Here is a 19,050-nt window from a genome sequence, read left to right on the forward strand (position 1 = left end):
TCAAAAACCGTTCTCGTTCCCTTCGTGCACGCAGAGCTCCTGGCCTAACCGTCACCCCTAGCCTTGTGACCTTGGATCTCTCAATTCACAGGGGAAAGGGTTCAGCAAAGCAGTCAGAGAAGAGCAAGAGGAACAGGAGAGAAGAGAAAATGAAGAACTGCAAGAGTAGGGGGCTAACTGAACGATGTTTTGTGTGGATTATTGACATGATAGATGTACTAGTATCGAACCTTTGATCACAGCTTCTAATAATTGATACATAGCTTGAGCAGCCAGCGTAGTAGTACTCTCAGCCGGACACTAACCATGGCAATCCTTGTCTTCCGACCATTACCGAATTCGCTAGGGCATGTAACAGCAGGGAAGAATACAGAATCTATTAAAATGATCATGAAAATATCAGCCCATCGAAATTCTGTGATCTAAGAGGAATGTAGTCGTACTCCTTCCGGGAGTCCATATACCAAGTTGAAGACAGCGGTCCCGCTTCCAAGGTATGCTGCTATCAATTCGACTTCATGATGCATTCGTCTGTACGATCTCTAGCTAGCTATGCCCGGAAGAATCCTTCATAATAGCTGCGACTCCTGCAGCCCCGCCTCGTTTGACCACTTGGCTGAAGCAAGATGTTCCGTGTTCAACTCGTCGAAAGATCGATTTGCTTCCGATTACCACAGCTGGCTATTGTGACACCTGACGCTTGAGAGCAGTCCTCCATAATAATAATATTAGATAAACGGTGAGCCCTTGGTAGACTATGTCTACGAGACAAAGCGATATAGGGCGGCTCTGGCTCCCATTTCCAAGCCCAACGGATGCCTGCGTTGAGACTTGATACAGGCTGTGCAACTTGATTGAAGCTTATTCATTCTTTATCTACCCAACAAAGGGGTCAAGAGCTGGAACAGGTTTTAAATCCCGGACCCAGAATCCCGTATATGACACAGTACCTGACACATACGGAGTAACGGTGCCGCGAATGTGATGTGTCAACAACGCCAAAGAGATCTGCAACGTTGATGAACTTGGATCGATCCAATTTTCCGGGGCAGCTCATGTTAGGTATCACTCCGAATTTCCGATATGTCTTCGTGGCTCTTGCACTGTGGTATCCCTTGCTTCTCTCACTGACAATACTCCGTAGCTCAGGTGCTCAGGCTATCAAAGCTGCATGGCGCCTGTAGAAACTAGATAGATAGATAAAAAAGAACGCTGAGGAAGAGTGGTCGGTGGCTTAGGTGGAACGACGGATTTGTTAGGATTCGGTAGATCTGCTATTTATATTTTTATGACACAGGCCATGATTCTGGCTTCTGTGCTCTGCGAGATATTTGTCTACTGGTCCTATCGCCTGCATTCAGCACTTCCACGCCTTGGGTCACGTTGCAAACAGTACTCCGTAGCTTCAGCTGTACTCGAAATTCACAATTTCAACTTTCAACAATCGACCCGAGTGGGTGAGTTGATCTACACCTGTTCGCAGTTCGGTGCGTGCCATAGATCTTGATGCCGGGTGCGACAATCATTCGCATCTCATCAGGGGACTCTCAGTGACGTGCATTGTCCCTTCCTGGTATAAAGTTAATCTGGACCACGTGATTCTGGGTGAGGAGTGGGCTCAGTCGATCGTTTTCCCTATTGCTTGGTGGAGAGTCCTTCACCTTTTTTCGGAAAAAGACTAGCTTTTCTATGAATCCTGGCCAGCACGAACATTGTCGGCGTGTTGCTGAGGCATCGGACCGTCTCTGACTCGAATTGAGAAGCCAGTGATACACATCTTGCCCTTATGGGCAGTAGATCTAGTCAATGATCTCTTCGTTTCCCTGGGACTCTTTCAATGGACCTGTCGACTATTGGCGGCGATCCGTCATGTCATGCATTGATAGATTGCATAGTCGATCGTTAGACAGGAAACAAGGCGCACATGGCAGTATCAGCCAACAATTGAACCATACTTCGATTTACTCGTTGTGGAAAAAGAAACTTGTGAAATTGTGTTCGTAGTGTCTGAACTCTAAAGCAGCTGATTACCAGAGGAGGAAATCAGCTTTGACTCCGTGTGTACCACTAGGACTTGCAGTGTCCCATTTGGCAGGGTTTCCTCTATTCTAGATCAAGTATAGAACAAGGGACGTCTTCCAATCAGCGGCTCTTGGCCCCTGACTACTCAGCCTGGAGGCAAGCCTGCCTTGGTGAGCGGGATGGTGATCGGCGTCGATTTCAACTCAAATCAGGAAATTCAGGACAGTGGGCGACTGAGGAAACCCGAATAATAGTTCAAGCCCTGAACCAGTTCCTGGCACGGAGCAGTTCCATAATTATTATGTAGTACTATTATTATTAGGCCCATCGATCGAGTTGGTGCCAGAACCAGTGGAGGATGAAGTCCCAAGCGGGTGGTTTTACCCCTTAAACTCTTTTGTCAGTGTCCACCTTTGCGGAATTGCTGCTACAGCCAATGATTATTATTATTATTGCTCCATATTGTCCCGAATCGCCAAGTTGACATCGTACAAAAGAAAGGGTACATCCGAGAAAAGTCATGACCGTGGGGAGATGCCATAAATTCGCAGACAAGAGACTGATTATCGTTGAAGCAGTCCACGGGGAAAAGCACGTGTCAGGATCAAAACAGCCCAATACGTCTCGTTGTCTCCGGATTCTGAAGGATGATCACGAATCCATTCTCCGACTATTGAATTCTTAGAAAATCTCCTGAAAACTAGAGGAGTATGCGGACGGGAAGTAATAAGCTATCTTTGCTCACCTCTCAGATTGATCATCAAACACTGGTTGCCAGGTTGAGACCAATACTGTAGGACTAATAATAATAACAGACCCCTGGGAATCTCATAAGACTGTTCTCGACACGGAATAACCCGTCCCTAGGTAGTCTAAGGTAGTCTAAGGTAGACATTATTTCATCTCCGAGTGCGATCCTTGTGCTCCGTACAATTGTTCTGAAATATAATCAATTTAATTATTATATCTAGCCGGTAAACTCGAGGCACTAACTTCTAACAGACTTAAGTGGATTTATTTTAATTAGCTGAACCATCGAGTCCATCGACGCATCGCCGCCGCGTGCCTGTCGATGATTTCCTTTCCTGTGCTTGCTAGCTGACACTATCCCCATCACACGGCCTCAACCAAGGCTCATACAGGTTTCGTTTCGACCAGACGTGCCGTCTTCTGTGGATTGTTATTTGACGCGGTTCAGAACCGGCCCACGGTGATAATCCTAGCACTGCATTATAGACTAGATATCGCAGATAGGATACTTAGCGCTTGGGCGGTGTTGCTCAGTGCTCACCATTGACGTCCCACAGTCCACACAGCCCACTTTTACTATTCCAAATTAAACTCCGTACGATACTTTTGGCGGATCTCCCTCAACTCCTTTCTCCATCGAGTATCGGCTGCGGATTAGCCAATACGATTAAGACGTTGGCGCTCGAACGACCTTTTTCTTCCCATACGTAACCCCTTAGCTGGAAGTGGAAGTCCCTCTGGTACTCCCCTCTTCGTCCCCAGATGCCAGACGATCAACCAATAACCCCAATCGAATATCTAGGCTCGCACGGCCAGAAATTGGTGTCTCATTTGACTCCCTGTTCACTTGTTCTTGTCTATCGTCGAAAAGCATAAGGGTGACCTCTCAAAGCACATCCAATGTTGCTTCTACGAAGCTGAACCCTGAATTTCTGTTTCAAAGATCTACTACCCATACTTTACGTTCACTCCCTCTTTATCCTGAACCTCTTTTAGAGGTTGCTTGACCACCCGCAATCCGACGATCCCCGACAAGGCCGTCCTTAGAAAGCACAAGAGCAGCATTTTCTGAACGCCTTTGCGATAACAGCCGAGGAGGACGACGTGCCAGATTTGAAATCGCGACATTGTGATATTGCACGTTGGCTCCAGCTCCCGACCTCCAATTTCCTTCACGGAATTATAACATCGTCTGGCGTCGCCCAGCAAAAGGAATTGCGCCATGTCTCAGCCGTCATTGACAATTCCGCTGAGGACGTCGAGCATGAATGCTCAGACCACAGGAATGCGAATGACCAACAGAAGTCAGGAGAACCTGAGATGCGAGAAATCATCCAAAGCCCACAAGATCTTGGGAACTACAGACATGTCATTTCAGGAACATAAACAAGATGACACAAGGAGAAATATCCGGGCCAGTTTCATGAGAACATCAGAAAACAAATCGACAAAAAGCGGCGCATTCGTGCCCTTTCCGTCGGCCAATCTTGACACAAGCTTACCACCCCAGCACCTTCGTGTCAGAGCATCTTCCCCGCTCTTAGGACAGGAGTATCGGTCTCAAGATGTTAGTCCTCCTCTTCCGAAATCGTCGAAGAAAGTCCATCAGTTTGGGTCATCGTCGACTCTTTTCTCCTACTTCAGTTCGAGAGAATCCACCGCTGAGCAGAGTTCGTCACATTTGAGCACCGGGGCAGCAACAAGGAGTCGCGAGTCGCAACATGGTGGTCCCAGCCCGGGCCGAGGACCGAATCTAGATTCAAGAATGAGCCTAAGACAAGCCAAAGCACCCGTCAAGGAATCAAAGCGGAAAATGCGGCCACCAAGGATTGACCTTTCTCTATTGTTTCCCAAACCGCGAGAGACTGCCGCACCGCTTTTGTCTCCCCAGCGCCTGACGAGCTCTCCTTCTCCAATCTCGGTGACTTCTGAATATCCTTCCACCAAGATGAAGGGACCCGAACCGCCTACAGTTGCGAAGCGACCCACGAAAACACCACCCACACGATCATCTGCCGGCCAGCTCAATACTCTTCAGGAGAACGGCAAGGTAGACATGACTTCAGCAGTTCGTGAGTCAGAGAATCTGGATTACTTGGGCACGGCCTTTGAACGAACGGTGAGGACGAGCGAATTCGATATGGCCCTCGACAAGTATTATGACGCCAAAAGTCTCAGGTCAATCAAATCAGCACAATCCGGGCCATCTGTCTTGAACTCACATAGCCCAAACAATACGCGAGCCCGTGATCCCAAATCCGCAGAAAATGCGTTGCGGAAGATGTCGTCCAGTGGCTCCGTTAAACGCTGGAGTAAAGAAACATACTTGTCTCCAAAAACCTGCGCCTTTCCGAGGCCAAACCGCAAATCAGAGTCATCAAACTCACGCAAGTCTGCCTTGCGGGAAGACCGGGCCGTTGATAAGGGTTCGGTGTCAAAGAAAAGCAGCAAAAGCACATTGGGGAATGTGGATTTAAACAATTCCAGCGTCCTGTGCCTTTCATCCTCGGAAGATGAGAGCGACGGGGATGAGGCGCCAAGCAAGAAAATAGGCGAATCTCACAACCTTACAGCAAGAGACAGCATCATCACATTTGAAGACGAGTTTAATGCAGAGATCTGTATGGCCTCTGCCGCGCAAGCCACACGGGGCTCGACATTACGACGGGTGGACATATCCAAGCTGTCCAGCAAGGGTAGCTCACAGACCCTCCAGAACAACTCATCTGTCCATCGAAACCCATCAATGTCTTCAGCGGGCAAATTATCTTCTGCGACAAGGAAAAGCCGATCTCGTCGGTCAAGCGGCATACCTACCATCTCAGAGCCTGATAATGATGATATCTTCAGCCAATTCAGGAATCCGCCCCTATCTCAAAAAGAACGCGATAGAAGAAGTCGGGTGATGGCAGTGACAAGACAGGAAGAACATCTTCTCGAGGCGATGAGACAGCGGAAAGGGAAGATCACACCAAGTATATTTCAGCAGGCACAGTATAACAACAGCCTCGAGCCTGATCAGGGTTCAATGCTTTCCTCACCCTCCCGTGACTCTTTCTACGGCGCGCACACCTTCTTGCGATTAAGTCCCGGGTTGCCACCTCAGCCATCACGGGCAGATCAAGGTGCAACCTACCATGACAAGGGCGGTACTATTTCTCAGGGCGCTGCTTCTGATGCTGAACAGAAAACCATCAACTCAAGTCGCGCCAGCCTGGCGTACTCTGAAAGCCTACCATCTCCCGCTACCAGCGCGGCATCCCCGCTGACCCCGACACTGCCTATACACCGATTCTCGCCACTTCCATCACAGAAACCGCCCCCACGTCGTCCTCCTCCCGCCGTGCCTCAGGCTCAGAAAAGGCACTCCAGAAGACGCACAGATAGCAGCGAGGCGATTGCCTTAGACGGAGCTGAAGAGCCTGGAGATGGAAATGAGTTTCCAATTTGGGCGCTTGAATGGAACCAAACCAGTCGCAGTTTAGCTGCTGTACACTAGATAGGTGGTGACAATGACCTATCACTTCTCGTTGATTCTTTTCCCAAACTTGTCTTTCATCTCACACATCTGGACCTGACACTCACTTATGATCTCTCCTTACTTTGTCCTTGTTTACATCATGTTCTTCCGTGTCGTTCGCTCCGCAGCAAGCGGATCATCTCTTATGTCAGAGCAATGTTGATGCTCCACCGCAAGTTTGCAACATATACCACATGACTTTAGTATATTCCCTTTAAATCTGACAATGCCTTGCATGCAAGGCATATCATCTCATCTTTTACTGCAATGTTCTATAAAAGGAAGGCAAATGAGAAGTCGGCATTGAAATACGCTGGTTTAGTAACTCCCTTACTTCAGATCCAGACGATTTTGCAATCTATATGACTACTCTGTGTACAGAGCCAATTGCAATCCAAGGCTCCAAGTAAGCCAAGCAAATGCATTCACTGGTGGCGAGCTCGTTCCAGTATGCGAATTAAACAGGGACAGAGTATGATCCTCAGTGTGTAGGATTTCTTTTTGCTTAATCGTTAAATGTCACCATGCCCACGATTTAGGCTGTCTGCCGCTAGGGTGATGTGGCTTGCCAACCTGCAGCGACGGAGCGCGTTGGATCTCCAGCAATTCAGACTAAAGCTGGCGAAAGGGAGGATCGTCCCATTGTGAGATGAGACTGGGCACTGACGTCAGACCTTGGAGCTGGAGTCGATCTATGCCAAGCCAAAGTATTATGGAGTTAACAAGTTAAACAGGTAACAACTAAGGTAGGTAAGCTCATGTAGTTGATCAAGGACGTCAATCGATTCTTTGGCCTCCCTTGTCTTTGTGGTTCGCCCAAACTGGCGAGCTTGTGGACTGCGGATCATCACTATTTGTAGCTGGCGATTGGCGGACAAGGGAAGTCAAGACTCAAGAGTCGGGCAAACAAAGCGAGAATTACCTCTACATCAGTATTATTACCCTAGATTTAGACACCGTCCGTGGCCCACACACCGCCCCCAGCTGGTAATTTGTGGTACCCCGGAATCCACACAGAATCACTGATCGCTCTGGTGGACTCCTTGCTGTATCTTGGAAGGTACACGTCGCAGGCGAGGATTCTATTTATGCTGACGGCCGCTTGCTGGCCAAACAATTTTCATTCTCGGTCTTTGGTTTTTATCTAGGCTATCTGACGTCGTGGTTATTCCATCTGACGACCTTGTGCAATACCACCCCCGGTTTTTCGTCTAAATACGCGCTCCGAGGGGCTTTTGTCTACCTTACGCTGAGGACAAACGCCACTTTCTGTGCTCTCTCAGCGGCAGTTTGCGGCGGACTGCAAGGTCTAGTGTGAACCGTTGAAGATTTCCCCTTCCCTGTCCATCGGCACGCGCACAACTTATTTCGCGACCCTCGGCCTTTAAAAAACGACACCTTTCTTCCGAATCAGACTCACAGGCTAAAATCACCAACAACCTACATCTTCCCGTGGGTTGTGTTGTGAACGCTTTTCAGGGGCTGGCACCTACGATAGTGCTGTCACAATGGGGGAACACACTCGGGGCCAATCTTCAGGGCTGGGAGGCGTTTTGAGACGTGCCTCTTGGATACTGGTTAGTCTTCCTTGAGCTATTCTGGTTGGGCTGCGTGTTTCTTTTCCAACTTCGCCGAGTCAGAATCTGGGGGTTTAAGTTTCTATTTACTGACTTCTCCTTTGCAGCTGACGGTTCAATATACGGCGTTTGTTCTGGTAAGTTTTTCTTCAACTTGGAGCAAAAGTGACAATCAGTTAAATTCCATTCTGTAAAAGCTTTTGCATTACTCCAGAGTCATGCCTCCCACCGGAGGTAAACGATACCTCACTTCTACCGCCGTCTTCCTCAACGAGGTCACCAAACTTGCGATTTCCTTGACGGTGGCCCTCTACGAAGTCTCGAAATCGGCTCCCCCATCGATGCCTGCGACGTCGCTCCTCTCTTCGTTGACTAGTGCTGTGTTCTCCGGTGATAGTTGGAAACTTGCTATTCCCGCCAGCTTATACACACTCGCGAACTCTTTGCAATATATTGCGCTTTCGAACTTGCAGGCCGCGAGCTTCCAAGTGACGTACCAGTTGAAGCTCCTCGTCGGCTCCATTTTTGGCCTAGTTCTTCTGAAGAGATCTATTCCGCTGCGTAAATGGGGTTTCCTGATTCTACTCCTCGTCGGCGTCTACCTTGTGCAAATGCCAGACGGAACCGCGGATGAGATCTCACTGGAACATGAGGGCATGCATCACTCTTTTCCCCGCTCGTTCGAAGAATGGAAAGCTGTTACAGGAAAACGCGCCAATTTGCACAAGCGTTCAGCAACCTACGAGGGCATTGAAGAGGACTTGCTGACCGCCATGCCGCGATTGAACAGCACAGTCGGTCTACTGGCGACTATTGGTGCCTGCATCGCATCAGGGCTCGCCGGGGTGTATTTCGAGAAAGTGCTAAACGACAGCGTAAAGACGACCTCTCTCTGGGTGCGTAATGTGCAGTTGGCCGTGTATTCTTTGTTCCCAGCCCTCTTCATCGGTGTCATCTTCCTCGACGGGGAAAAGCTCGCCGCAAATGGCTTCTTCGAGGGGTATAATTGGGTTGTTTGGTCGACTATCGTGGTCCAGGCTATTGGGGGCATCGCGACCTCTTTCTGTATCAGCCACGCATACAAGGACGCAAGAAACGTGGCCACTGCTATCAGCATCGTCCTCAGCACTTTGGGGAGCGTGTGGTTGTTTGGATTCGAGCTCACGGGCAACGTATGTATCCCGTTTCAATCACGAACTTCTGCGAATGGTTTACTGATCTCTTCCTTCAGTTCATCCTTGGCACTTTCGCGGTGCTTGTGGCCACATTCCTGTACGAGGATTCTAGCTTAGATTCCGGTCCTACTAAACCTCACGGCATCCGTCCACCGCCAATTCGGATCGAGCGGTTTGAGAAAGAAGCCAAGAGTGATGAGACTTCGCCTGTCGCAGGTTCGCAGGACGAATTCTCGATAAAGCTCCCGAGCACCCCATTCCTGTCTCAAGCTGGGTTGTCCACCTCCCGGCCCACCTCGCCAGGCGTTGCAAGAATCAGCTCTGCCCGCACTGCGAACGGCGGCTATTTTGACAAGCAGTCACGGGACGAGTGAGTCTACCGACTTCCAAGCAAAAACCGCGTTCACCTTGTCAATATTTAGCGTTGCTTCGGTATCCGTGATATCGAAAGTAAATAACAATGTCCGACTCCGAGTCATTGCATTTTCCTTGGAGGAAAGCGTAGCAAGTCCTTGTACTCTATACCTTTTGTTGCCATATTTTGATTTTGGTTGTTTAGTGTGATGGTTATTATATCTTGATATAGCCTCGAGTCATGGGAAATGTCCTGATGTGTATGAGTGTATAAGGTTGAATGAATGGATATGAATGAGCTTGACGTCGAGCTTCTCGTCTTAAGGATATTTACCTGCGTTTGATTCAACGATCGTCTTGTTTACTTCTCTGCGCCGAGTTCTCCACGTGCTCTTCTCGCCTGGGGCATCTATACCTGTCCACCTGGAACTCTCCTCACTTCGGGACTTGCTGCTGTTCTACTGAATCTCTTGCACTCATTCTTCTCCGTTCAAAACTGAACATTTCCTTAACCTCGTCGATCATCATGAGGCGCAAATCTCACCAGCCCTACTCGATAGTACGACATAGTGCTTCCGAACAAAGGCCGATGGATGCGAGGCGGCGCCAACTTGGGTTGCCGACATCAAAAGCAACTATCGATCAAAGACTCATCGAAGGCGCTCAGATCTCCCAGCCTTGGAACAGACCCCGAGGTTATGAATCTGAAAATGTCGACCCTTATAGCCAGCCTGTTGGCCCGGATTTGCAATCCTTCCGTAGCGATGATCATCAGCTGGACGCCTTTGGTGAGTGGTTCTGACTGCGACGAGTCGATACAATAGTATCGTAGATTGGGTTGACTGAAAGACTTCAGACCTCGAACTACTTGCTCAGTCGGACGAAAGCAACCGAAATCCGTTGAGGCAACCGGCTAACTTAAACTATCCATCGGTGCAACCAAGAAATGATGGTGCGAAGCAGGTATCCCGATTCTTCCAGAGTACGCCCATCCGTCGCCTATCCAGTGTAAGAAAGCTAACGAACGCAGCGGGCTCTCACATAACGCCGCTCCGAAATTTGGATTCTAGCTCATCGGATCTAGGGCTGGGGTCGCCTTCTAGTCCTCTTAGTCGATTGCAGCTCGGCAAGACGATTGTGACACGTCGGGAGCGTGAGTATCAAGCCAAGGGGCCTCTGAGACAGTACCACGAAGACCAACTATCGCATGAGGAAGGACCACCATTGCATGGAAGTTCTACACTACCGATTAGTACAGCGCAATGTCAAAAGAGCCCCTTTGAAAATATTCCCATGTCAGTCAGAGGAATTGTTCTTGTCTCAGTACACGAGCTTCCGGATAGCTACCGGTCCATCTTTCATTTCCCTGTATTCAATGCTGTACAGTCGAAATGTTTCCAGCGTGTCTACAAGACCGACGACAATATTGTGCTGGCAGCTCCTACAGGAAGTGGTAAAACAGTCATCATGGAATTGGCAATCTGTCGCCTGCTCAGCGCTTTGAAAGACGAGCGCTTCAAGGTCGTCTATCAGGCACCGACCAAATCCCTGTGCTCCGAGCGATTCCGGGACTGGAACAGGAAGTTCATGTCCTTGGGACTCCAGTGTGCGGAGCTCACTGGCGACACTGATCATACGCAGCTCAGGAGTGTTCAGAACAGTCAGATCATTGTTACTACACCCGAGAAGTGGGATAGCATGACTCGGAAGTGGAAAGATCATGCGCGCTTGATGCAATTGGTCAAGCTCTTCCTGATTGACGAGGTTCATATTCTCAAGGAGGCTCGTGGTGCGACGCTGGAAGCGGTTGTGTCAAGAATGAAGACTTTCGGGTCGAATGTTCGTTTCGTGGCTCTGAGTGCTACGGTCCCAAACTCGGAGGATATTGCGAGCTGGCTCGGGAAAGACGCAACAAACCAACATGTACCGGCGCACCGAGAGCACTTTGGGGAGGATTTTCGTCCTGTCAAGCTCCAGAAGTTTGTATACGGTTATCAGTCGCACAGCAATGATTTTGCCTTCGACAAGTTATGCAGTTCGAAGTAAGTATGCATACTTTGTCCTGACGCGGATGTTTACTGAGGTCTCCAGGCTCCCCGATGTTTTAGGTAGGCATTCCTGTAGGAAGCCAATCATGATTTTCTGTTGTACCAGGAATTCGTGCGTCGCTACGGCAAAAGAGCTTGCTCATCTATGGTCCATGACCAACCCTCCGCCGGCAAGGTTATGGAAAGCATCTGGCAAGCATCTCGAAGCCCAGAATGCAGACCTCAAGAGTATGCACTGATCTCTAATGTATCGCTATGGAGCTAACTGGACGATACAGCCACGCTGATGGCAGGAGTTGCATTTCATCACGCCGGTCTCGATCCTGCTGATCGCCACACCGTTGAATCTGGGTACCTGCAGGGACATATCGCCGTCATTTGCTGTACCTCAACCCTGGCTGTGGGGGTAAATCTTCCATGCCATCTTGTTATTATCAAGGGTACAGTAGGCTGGCAGGATGGTGGCTGCAAGGAATACTCTGATCTCGAGATGATGCAGATGCTTGGTCGAGCTGGTCGACCTCAATTCGACGATAGCGCCATTGCACTCATCATGACGAGAAAGGAACGAGTTCAACATTATGAGAAACTCGTATCTGGTTCTGAGACCCTCGAGAGTTGCCTTCATCTCAATCTGATCGACCACTTGAACGCCGAGATCGGATTAGGTACTATCACTGATGTCGATTCCGCAGTCAGATGGCTGGCGGGTACTTTTCTGTTTGTCAGGCTGAGGAGAAACCCAATGCATTACCGACTAAAAGAAGGGGCCACAAAGGATGATGAGGACGAAATGCTTAGGCAGATTTGCGAGAAAGATATCAAACTTCTCCAGGAGACTGGACTAGTGGCTTCTGAGCGTCTCAAGTCCACACCCTTCGGAGATGCCATGGCTCGGTACTATGTACGGTTCGATACCATGAAGACTTTACTCGCGCTGAAACCTCACGCAACTGTATCTCAACTGGTAGGTCAGCCCGTCCACTGTCGAGGATAAGAATAAACTCTGATGGCTTAATTCAGCTTTCCGCAATTGCTGAAGCAGAAGAATTCCGTGAGATACGGCTCAAGGCAGGCGAGAAGTCGCTGTATAAAGAACTGAACCGTGCCAACGGCATAAGATTCCCGGTGAAAGTTGATATAGCGCTTCCATCTCATAAAATCCTATTGCTCATCCAGTCAGAGCTCGGTGGGGTCGAGTATCCGGACGGTGAACAATACCAGAAACACAAGTTTGCTTTTCAGCAGGACAAGAATTTCGTGTTCTCTCATATTAATAGACTCATTCGATGCGTGATAGATTGCCAAATCTCTCTTGGAGACTCGATCACCGCCAGAAATGCCCTCGAGCTCGCAAGAAGCTTTGGGGCCAAAGTTTGGGATAACTGTCCTCTGCAGATGAAGCAAATCGACCAAGTTGGTATCGTGGCAGTGAGAAAACTTGCGGCAGCTGGGATTACCAGTATTGATGCCTTGGAAGCTACAGAGCCCCATCGCATTGATATGATCATGAGTAGGAATCCGCCGTTCGGAATGAAACTTCTTGCTCGTGTTGCCGACTTTCCTAAGCTTAGAGTGAATGTCAAGTTGGTAGGAAAGGTACGTTGCTCTGCTCTCTTAGCGAGATGGTCTCGCTGATAGCTTATTAGGAGATTAAACCCGGAAAACCTGTAAAGATACGATTCAAGGCTGAGATTGCTTTCATGAATGAGAAAACTCCGACTTTCTTCCAGCGGCGACCTGTGTATGTCTGCTTCTTAGCAGAGGCCTCCGACGGCCATCTGATAGATTTTCGGCGCATCAGGTATGACTGGTCAGCCATCACAATCATTCTGTCGAGCTGACGGCCTTGTAGTGCAAATAAACTTCAGCAGAGTCAGGAGATACCTCTAGATGCAGAGCTGAAGAGCCCAGGGCTCCATATAACGTGCTATGCAATGTGTGACGATATCGGTATGTCGAACTTCTAGCCTGAAATGTTTCTTTCCCCAGTTTCACTCAATCTCCATAGCCGGCACTTTGAGGTCTGCGGAGCTGAAACCGGAGCTACCAAACGCCCTTTTTCCATCTCGACCAAGGGAAAGTCAAGCCTTGGAGTCGATGCAGCGGCCTAGGATGAATGTCCCAAGCCGCGATACCGACGACACTCCGATCAACGCAAATAATGGAGGAGCGGAAGACAGTATCGACACTGACGATTGGCTTTTTGATGACTTGCTGGAAACAGGTATGCCACCATCCAGCTTGCGTCAAACCGTACTAAAGATTATTGAGCAGACGAGGCAAGCAGCTGGACTGCCGTCAACCAGTCGACTGGCACATCCCGCAGTCGGATCGAGGAGAAAGGCTCGAAAGAATGCAATTCTGTGAATTCAATTACTGAAAGTGAGAAAGAGCCGTCTCGACTAGACAATGGCAGATATGCGTGTAACCACAGGTGCAAGGACAAGACAACGTAGGTACCATCCGATTACAATCGATCCGGAACGGAACTCAACATGGATAGATGCAAGCACCTCTGCTGCCGAGAAGGCCTCGAGAAGCCACACAAAACTGTCCGGAAGCAGTCTTCTAACAGCAATCAGCCGAAGAGTGGACTTAACCAGCTGACACTGTCAGCCAGCATTCCTAGAACAAAAGCTGGAAGGACATCGACGATTGAGGCTCGGTATAAGAGTAGTGGCAAGACACACATAAAGGACGTGGAATCCACGGGTGTCGACTCAGATATCACTGATATCGGGGACATTTTCCACCTCAACGCCACGAATCATGTCTCCAAGCCTCAGTGTTCTTCAAGTGACTACGGTGATGATAGCTTTGACGACTTGCCCTCGCCCTCAAAGCTGCTGATGGGTTGTAGTACGGGCACAGCGACTCAAGCAACCGGGAAGACCGAAACGTTTGCCAGTAAATGCGATGATATAACCGAGGCAGATGATAACTGGACCGACGTCGACGATTTATTCACGTATACAGTTCAACCTTCATCCACTGAGTTGCCAGAACATGTCAAAATCCACACTGCCGCATCAGCCACGGGAAAGCAAGATCAGAGATTAGTACCGCCCGATATTTCCCCTTTTGAACGAACTGTAGTCTCCAATAAGAACGGTATTCCAAGGGCTTCTGAAACTGACGTCGACAAAGCGCTCGACCCATCTCGAGTCTCAGATGAGCACCGCGGACGAAAGAGGAACCTCTCATTGCAGCGTGAAGGAGCCGACTCTGACAAAAGACTGGAGAAAAGAACGAAGCACGACGGCCCTGGTCAGATTCCTCGCAGTCAAGTTGAAACTGCTATAGAGGAAGAGACAAACGGCGGCGTTCAGGGATCCGCGAATCTACCAGAGGTGCCAGAGGACTGGGATGACATCGACCCTGCTTTGCTGCATGAATTCAAAGACATTGTCAATTTTTTCTAAAAGGTAATACAAAGAGGCAGCCAAATGCCCTACAAGGGTGGAAGGAATGATATATGGAATATGAGACTGGTGGCATGTGACTCGCGGTGTTGTTTGTCGAAGTTCAAGGGCAAGTTACGAGGATGGACTCGCATTATCTGTATACCATATATGAGACTGTAGCAAATTCATCATGTCTTTATTAGATATTCTAACAAAGGAGTCAAAGGGATTTTGTTCTTGTGTGCTACTATCCTGCTTCATGCCTTTCACTGTCTACTATCCTTGTAGAGAAGCCCAGCGAAAGCAACAGATAGTGGAAGAAAGCACAACAGTGAATGTTGTCGCTAGAGTACATGGCAACCTCCGTGAATTTCAACGCCTAGCGCGTCCTGGAGGCAGGGTATCCCACTAGATAACTCGAGATGTAAACATTCAGAGAGAAATCAACCTACCTATGTGTTTTCTCTCTCTCATTCTCCTTTGTCCGTCATCTCACACAACCACCTTCTCTGAATCCATCAAAGAAGACAAGTTAGGTATACAAGCCTTCCCATTTCCAAGAAGTGTTCTGTTATCATCTTATGGTGTGTTATTCACCTCGCAGGCTCTGATCTCGCGAGTTAACTGCTGCCCTCATCTCTCTAGACCTCTTTCTCGCGAGATTTCTTGAGCGTGGCAGCATTGCACTTCACCCACCCTAATACTCCCTGGCTATCAAGGTAAGTGCAGTCCTTCTATACCTCCCTCCATGCATAACGATCGCGTCTCGGGCTTCTGGGACTCCCTCACAGTGCCTAACTGTCGAGCTTCGACATTTTCTTGACTCAAGAACAAGGACTGACGCTCGCTTCTGAATAGGACAAAAGCCGATCTGACAGCTGCCCAAGATGGGTAAGTTGAACTACTCCGCTGTAAGTTGTCCCTTTCCAACATGATCTTCGCTAGGAATGCAGACTAACGCCGCGGCAACAGAGGAAAATCACAGGCCTTAAGGCCGGACAAGTTGTTTCCAAGGATTTGGTAAGTTCCTTCCGTAACCTGGATATCCAGAGGCACAAACTGACACTAGCCGCCTCGCAGAAAAAGAGAATCACACCCGGCGTTGGCGCAAAAGCTGCGGCAAGAGATCCGAATGTGGAAATCGACGTTTCGGGCAAGGAACTCACTGACGAGGGCTTTGCCGAATTTATTGATGACCTCATCGCTTGCATGAAGTATCGCGACGAGGAACACCCCGAGGGCTCTGCCAAGGTGGTCGACCTGCATTTGCAGGGCAACCAGCTCACGGTCGTATCGCTTCGGAAGCTATCTGAAGTTATCAAGCTTAGTATTGCCGATCTTCGAGAATTGGACATCTCCCACAACAACCTTGCGGTTTGCACCCCCGAAGAGCAGGAGATATGGTACGACTTTCTTGACTCGTTCAAGAACTGTTTCTTGCTGAAGAAGTTCGATCTTGGAAATAATCCACTTGGACCGAAGGGCATTGAGGTCCTCGCGCGTGTTTATATGCAGAGCGACCTGGACTTTCTGGAAGCTGACGCTGATGTCGTCGTTGGGATGAACGGCGAGGGAGACCACGAAGGTGACGCCATCGTGGAAGAACTGGAAAATCTCAAGATCAATGGCAAGGACCACGAAGCTACCAAGAAAGCGTCTTCGAAGCAATCGCCCAAGAAGAGCAAGGTTGCACAGCAGAATGGTAAGTCAAGAATTTGATCTCTCAAGTAGCTTACACTGATGATATGCTCTTTTAGGTTCTTCCCACGCTACTTGCGCCACGAAGAAGCTAAGCTATGCAGAGTTGAAGCGGTATGCATGCACTCGAGGCCTGCGGTCGATCCCATTCCTTATCATTTCCAACACCAACTTGACCAGCAGTTGTGCTGTGCATCTGTCAAACATGCTGAGCATGCATCGCAGTCCCGAGCAGCTCTTGGCTTTTCTACCCAGTGGCAAAGGTCCCATCCTGCCAGAAGCAGCAGAGCAATGCAAGGGCATCATATGGCTCCCGAACGACGGCCTTGGTCCGAATGAATGCAAGCTTCTCGACAAAGCTGAGTTGGTCCGCGAGTACAAGTCCAACGATGACACTGCAAATGACGAGATTAGTGCGGACGATGACGAGAATGCGGCACAACGCAAGCTGCAGAAGAAGCTTGACATCGAGCACGCTAGACTCGCCAAGAGAGTGTGTATTGAGGCTCTAAAGAATGAAGGAGTACACAGCAACGACATCTGGAGAGTCGCATTGAAGATGATGACTGTCTCCCGCGCTTTGCTTTTAAACGACGAAGATCGCGCCGTGGAAGCTCCCTCTGAGGAGGAGCCCTCAGGCGTAGAGCAGACTGACGAGAGGGCCGAAGAGGAAGAAGAAGCCATGGAGCAGAGTCCAGAATACGTCTTTGACGCATATGAACTCTTCGAACCTATCTCTGTTGGACCCTTTCATCCCGGTGCTGAGCATTTTGAAGTCAACTTTCCCTCTTTGCAGCAAGTTCAGCAAGTTCAGCAAACTAACGGTCACGACAAGGACGTCCAGTCTCGAGAGACAAAGGAATCCACCCCGCCGAGCCAGCCAGCCCGCTCAGGGAAGGGTAAAGAGCATCCCATTTCGGTCCCTCGCAGCTCTCGTAAGCGGGAATGGCGCTTCGGACTGCCCTTTGCATTCTGGCGTCAGATTATCGCGGATGCTGTCGGCGCCGACGGTATTCTCAGTCACCAGCAGCAAGTCCGCATCATGACTTACGCTGCTGATTGGAATGCTGTGAGCTATGAGCTGACCATCAAAGGAGCGGAAGATCACCAGCAGATTTGGAAGTTCCTTGAGACTGTCAAATGCATCACCTACAGCTCTTTGACTTGAGCGTGATGTATCAGTCGCCCTTGACGACCAAGAGAATTGTTCAGATTTAAGTACAAAGCGACGTCCCTCTTTCGAGAACGGGATATCACTTGTCAAAAAAAGGTGAAAATCACAGAAAAGACCAAAAAAAAAAAGAAAAAAAAAACGACTTTTGGCATTTATCAGGTTTCATGTTACTATGATGAATTACTTTCGGGTTTAGCTGGACTTTTCAGGCTTCAGGAAAGCAGGATGAACTAAGTTCTTGTATGTAGAGGCTGATGAGATCCACCGAACAACGGATACTCTGTTCCTTTATCACTGTAGTTGACGTAATTCAAGCTTCATTAGTTAATCGTAGGTAGGGACAAGTAGAAGGACATGGAGGGGACCACTGCTATCGGCCGCAGGCACGTGAAGATACGTAGGTACTCCGTACCTTAGTACCTTAATATCTCGATCTTTCCGGACCACGGGTCCAACAGCGATTGAGTTACTCGGACCAGAAGTCAATAGAAAATATCTTTCTTGTCTACATTCTGCGCATCGCACACCAACAATATGATGAAAAACAAGAGAACAAACACTCAACCGCTAGAAGACGCATCTACAGCGCCCGCGACCTTCAATGACGGTCTTCCTCTACCAAAGTTGATCGCTTTTGACCTAGACTATACATTGTGGCCGTTCTGGGTTGATACGCACGTCAGCGCACCCATCAAGCCTCGCGATAACAATTCTCGCTGCGTTGACCGGTATGTACCTGAAAAAGCATTGGTGTCCATCCCCATACCCTCGTACTGACTCGGAAACCTCGCCACAGATGGAACGAATCATTCGCATTCTACCCAGCCGTCTCTTCGATTGTCTACTCCTGCAAGACTCGCTCGATTCCCCTTGCGATAGCTTCTCGCACGCATGCTCCTGATTTAGCTCGCGATATGCTCAAGGCGCTTCACATTATCCCGACATTTTCGGACAATCCTGCAGCGAAAACAAAGTCTGTCCGGGCTCTGGATTACTTTGACTATGTCCAAATCTTCCCTGCCACTAAAACACAACACTTTGCGAAAATTCAGCAAGCTAGCGGAATTGACTACGAGGATATGTTGTTCTTTGATGATGAGGCACGCAACAGAAACGTCGAGACCGAATTAGGAGTCACCTTCTGCTTGGTTAGAGATGGTATGACCAGGGAGGAGGTCGATCGTGGGGTCTGGGCTTGGAGAAAGAGGAATGGAATCAAGCCAGGGGCGCAGAAGCAAGGTCACGAAGACGCTTAAGTCAATAAGACGGTATGAACTTTCTGTATATATATATAGCTTTTATGCTGGGAATGGCGTTGGATTTGG

At 49.0% G+C, this 19,050-nt stretch overlaps 5 protein-coding genes across 5 annotated transcripts; all 5 read left to right on the plus strand.

Annotated features, from left to right (window-relative positions):
* Positions 1-3,994: 3,994 nt before the first annotated feature.
* On the plus strand, positions 3,995-6,271 carry Asppvi_011232 (uncharacterized protein; the record flags this gene model as incomplete). Its single annotated transcript, XM_043307066.1, has 1 exon — positions 3,995-6,271. The coding sequence occupies one exon, from the start codon at positions 3,995-3,997 to the stop codon at positions 6,269-6,271; it is 2,277 nt and encodes a 758-aa protein (XP_043163001.1).
* A 1,816-nt stretch (positions 6,272-8,087) lies between these two features.
* On the plus strand, positions 8,088-9,418 carry Asppvi_011233 (putative UDP-galactose transporter; the record flags this gene model as incomplete). The annotated part of the gene is made up of 2 exons (XM_043307067.1): positions 8,088-9,041; positions 9,101-9,418. The coding sequence occupies 2 exons, from the start codon at positions 8,088-8,090 to the stop codon at positions 9,416-9,418; spliced, it is 1,272 nt and encodes a 423-aa protein (XP_043163002.1).
* Positions 9,419-9,924: 506 nt separating this feature from the next.
* Positions 9,925-14,871, plus strand: Asppvi_011234 (putative DEAD/DEAH box DNA helicase (Mer3); the record flags this gene model as incomplete). Its single annotated transcript, XM_043307068.1, has 11 exons — positions 9,925-10,186; positions 10,255-10,380; positions 10,429-11,440; positions 11,490-11,674; positions 11,725-12,413; positions 12,470-13,045; positions 13,096-13,250; positions 13,302-13,399; positions 13,458-13,673; positions 13,724-13,901; positions 13,953-14,871. 11 exons carry the CDS (start codon positions 9,925-9,927, stop codon positions 14,869-14,871), a joined length of 4,416 nt encoding a protein of 1,471 aa, XP_043163003.1.
* An 869-nt stretch (positions 14,872-15,740) lies between these two features.
* On the plus strand, positions 15,741-17,719 carry Asppvi_011235 (uncharacterized protein; the record flags this gene model as incomplete). The annotated part of the gene is made up of 4 exons (XM_043307069.1): positions 15,741-15,764; positions 15,826-15,873; positions 15,934-16,555; positions 16,611-17,719. 4 exons carry the CDS (start codon positions 15,741-15,743, stop codon positions 17,717-17,719), a joined length of 1,803 nt encoding a protein of 600 aa, XP_043163004.1.
* A 540-nt stretch (positions 17,720-18,259) lies between these two features.
* On the plus strand, positions 18,260-18,981 carry Asppvi_011236 (Mg-dependent acid phosphatase; the record flags this gene model as incomplete). The annotated part of the gene is made up of 2 exons (XM_043307070.1): positions 18,260-18,453; positions 18,522-18,981. The coding sequence occupies 2 exons, from the start codon at positions 18,260-18,262 to the stop codon at positions 18,979-18,981; spliced, it is 654 nt and encodes a 217-aa protein (XP_043163005.1).
* Positions 18,982-19,050: the final 69 nt, after the last annotated feature.

This window comes from Aspergillus pseudoviridinutans (genome assembly GCF_018340605.1).
Source record: "Aspergillus pseudoviridinutans IFM 55266 DNA, scaffold_9, whole genome shotgun sequence".
NCBI classification, from domain to species: domain Eukaryota; kingdom Fungi; phylum Ascomycota; class Eurotiomycetes; order Eurotiales; family Aspergillaceae; genus Aspergillus; species Aspergillus pseudoviridinutans.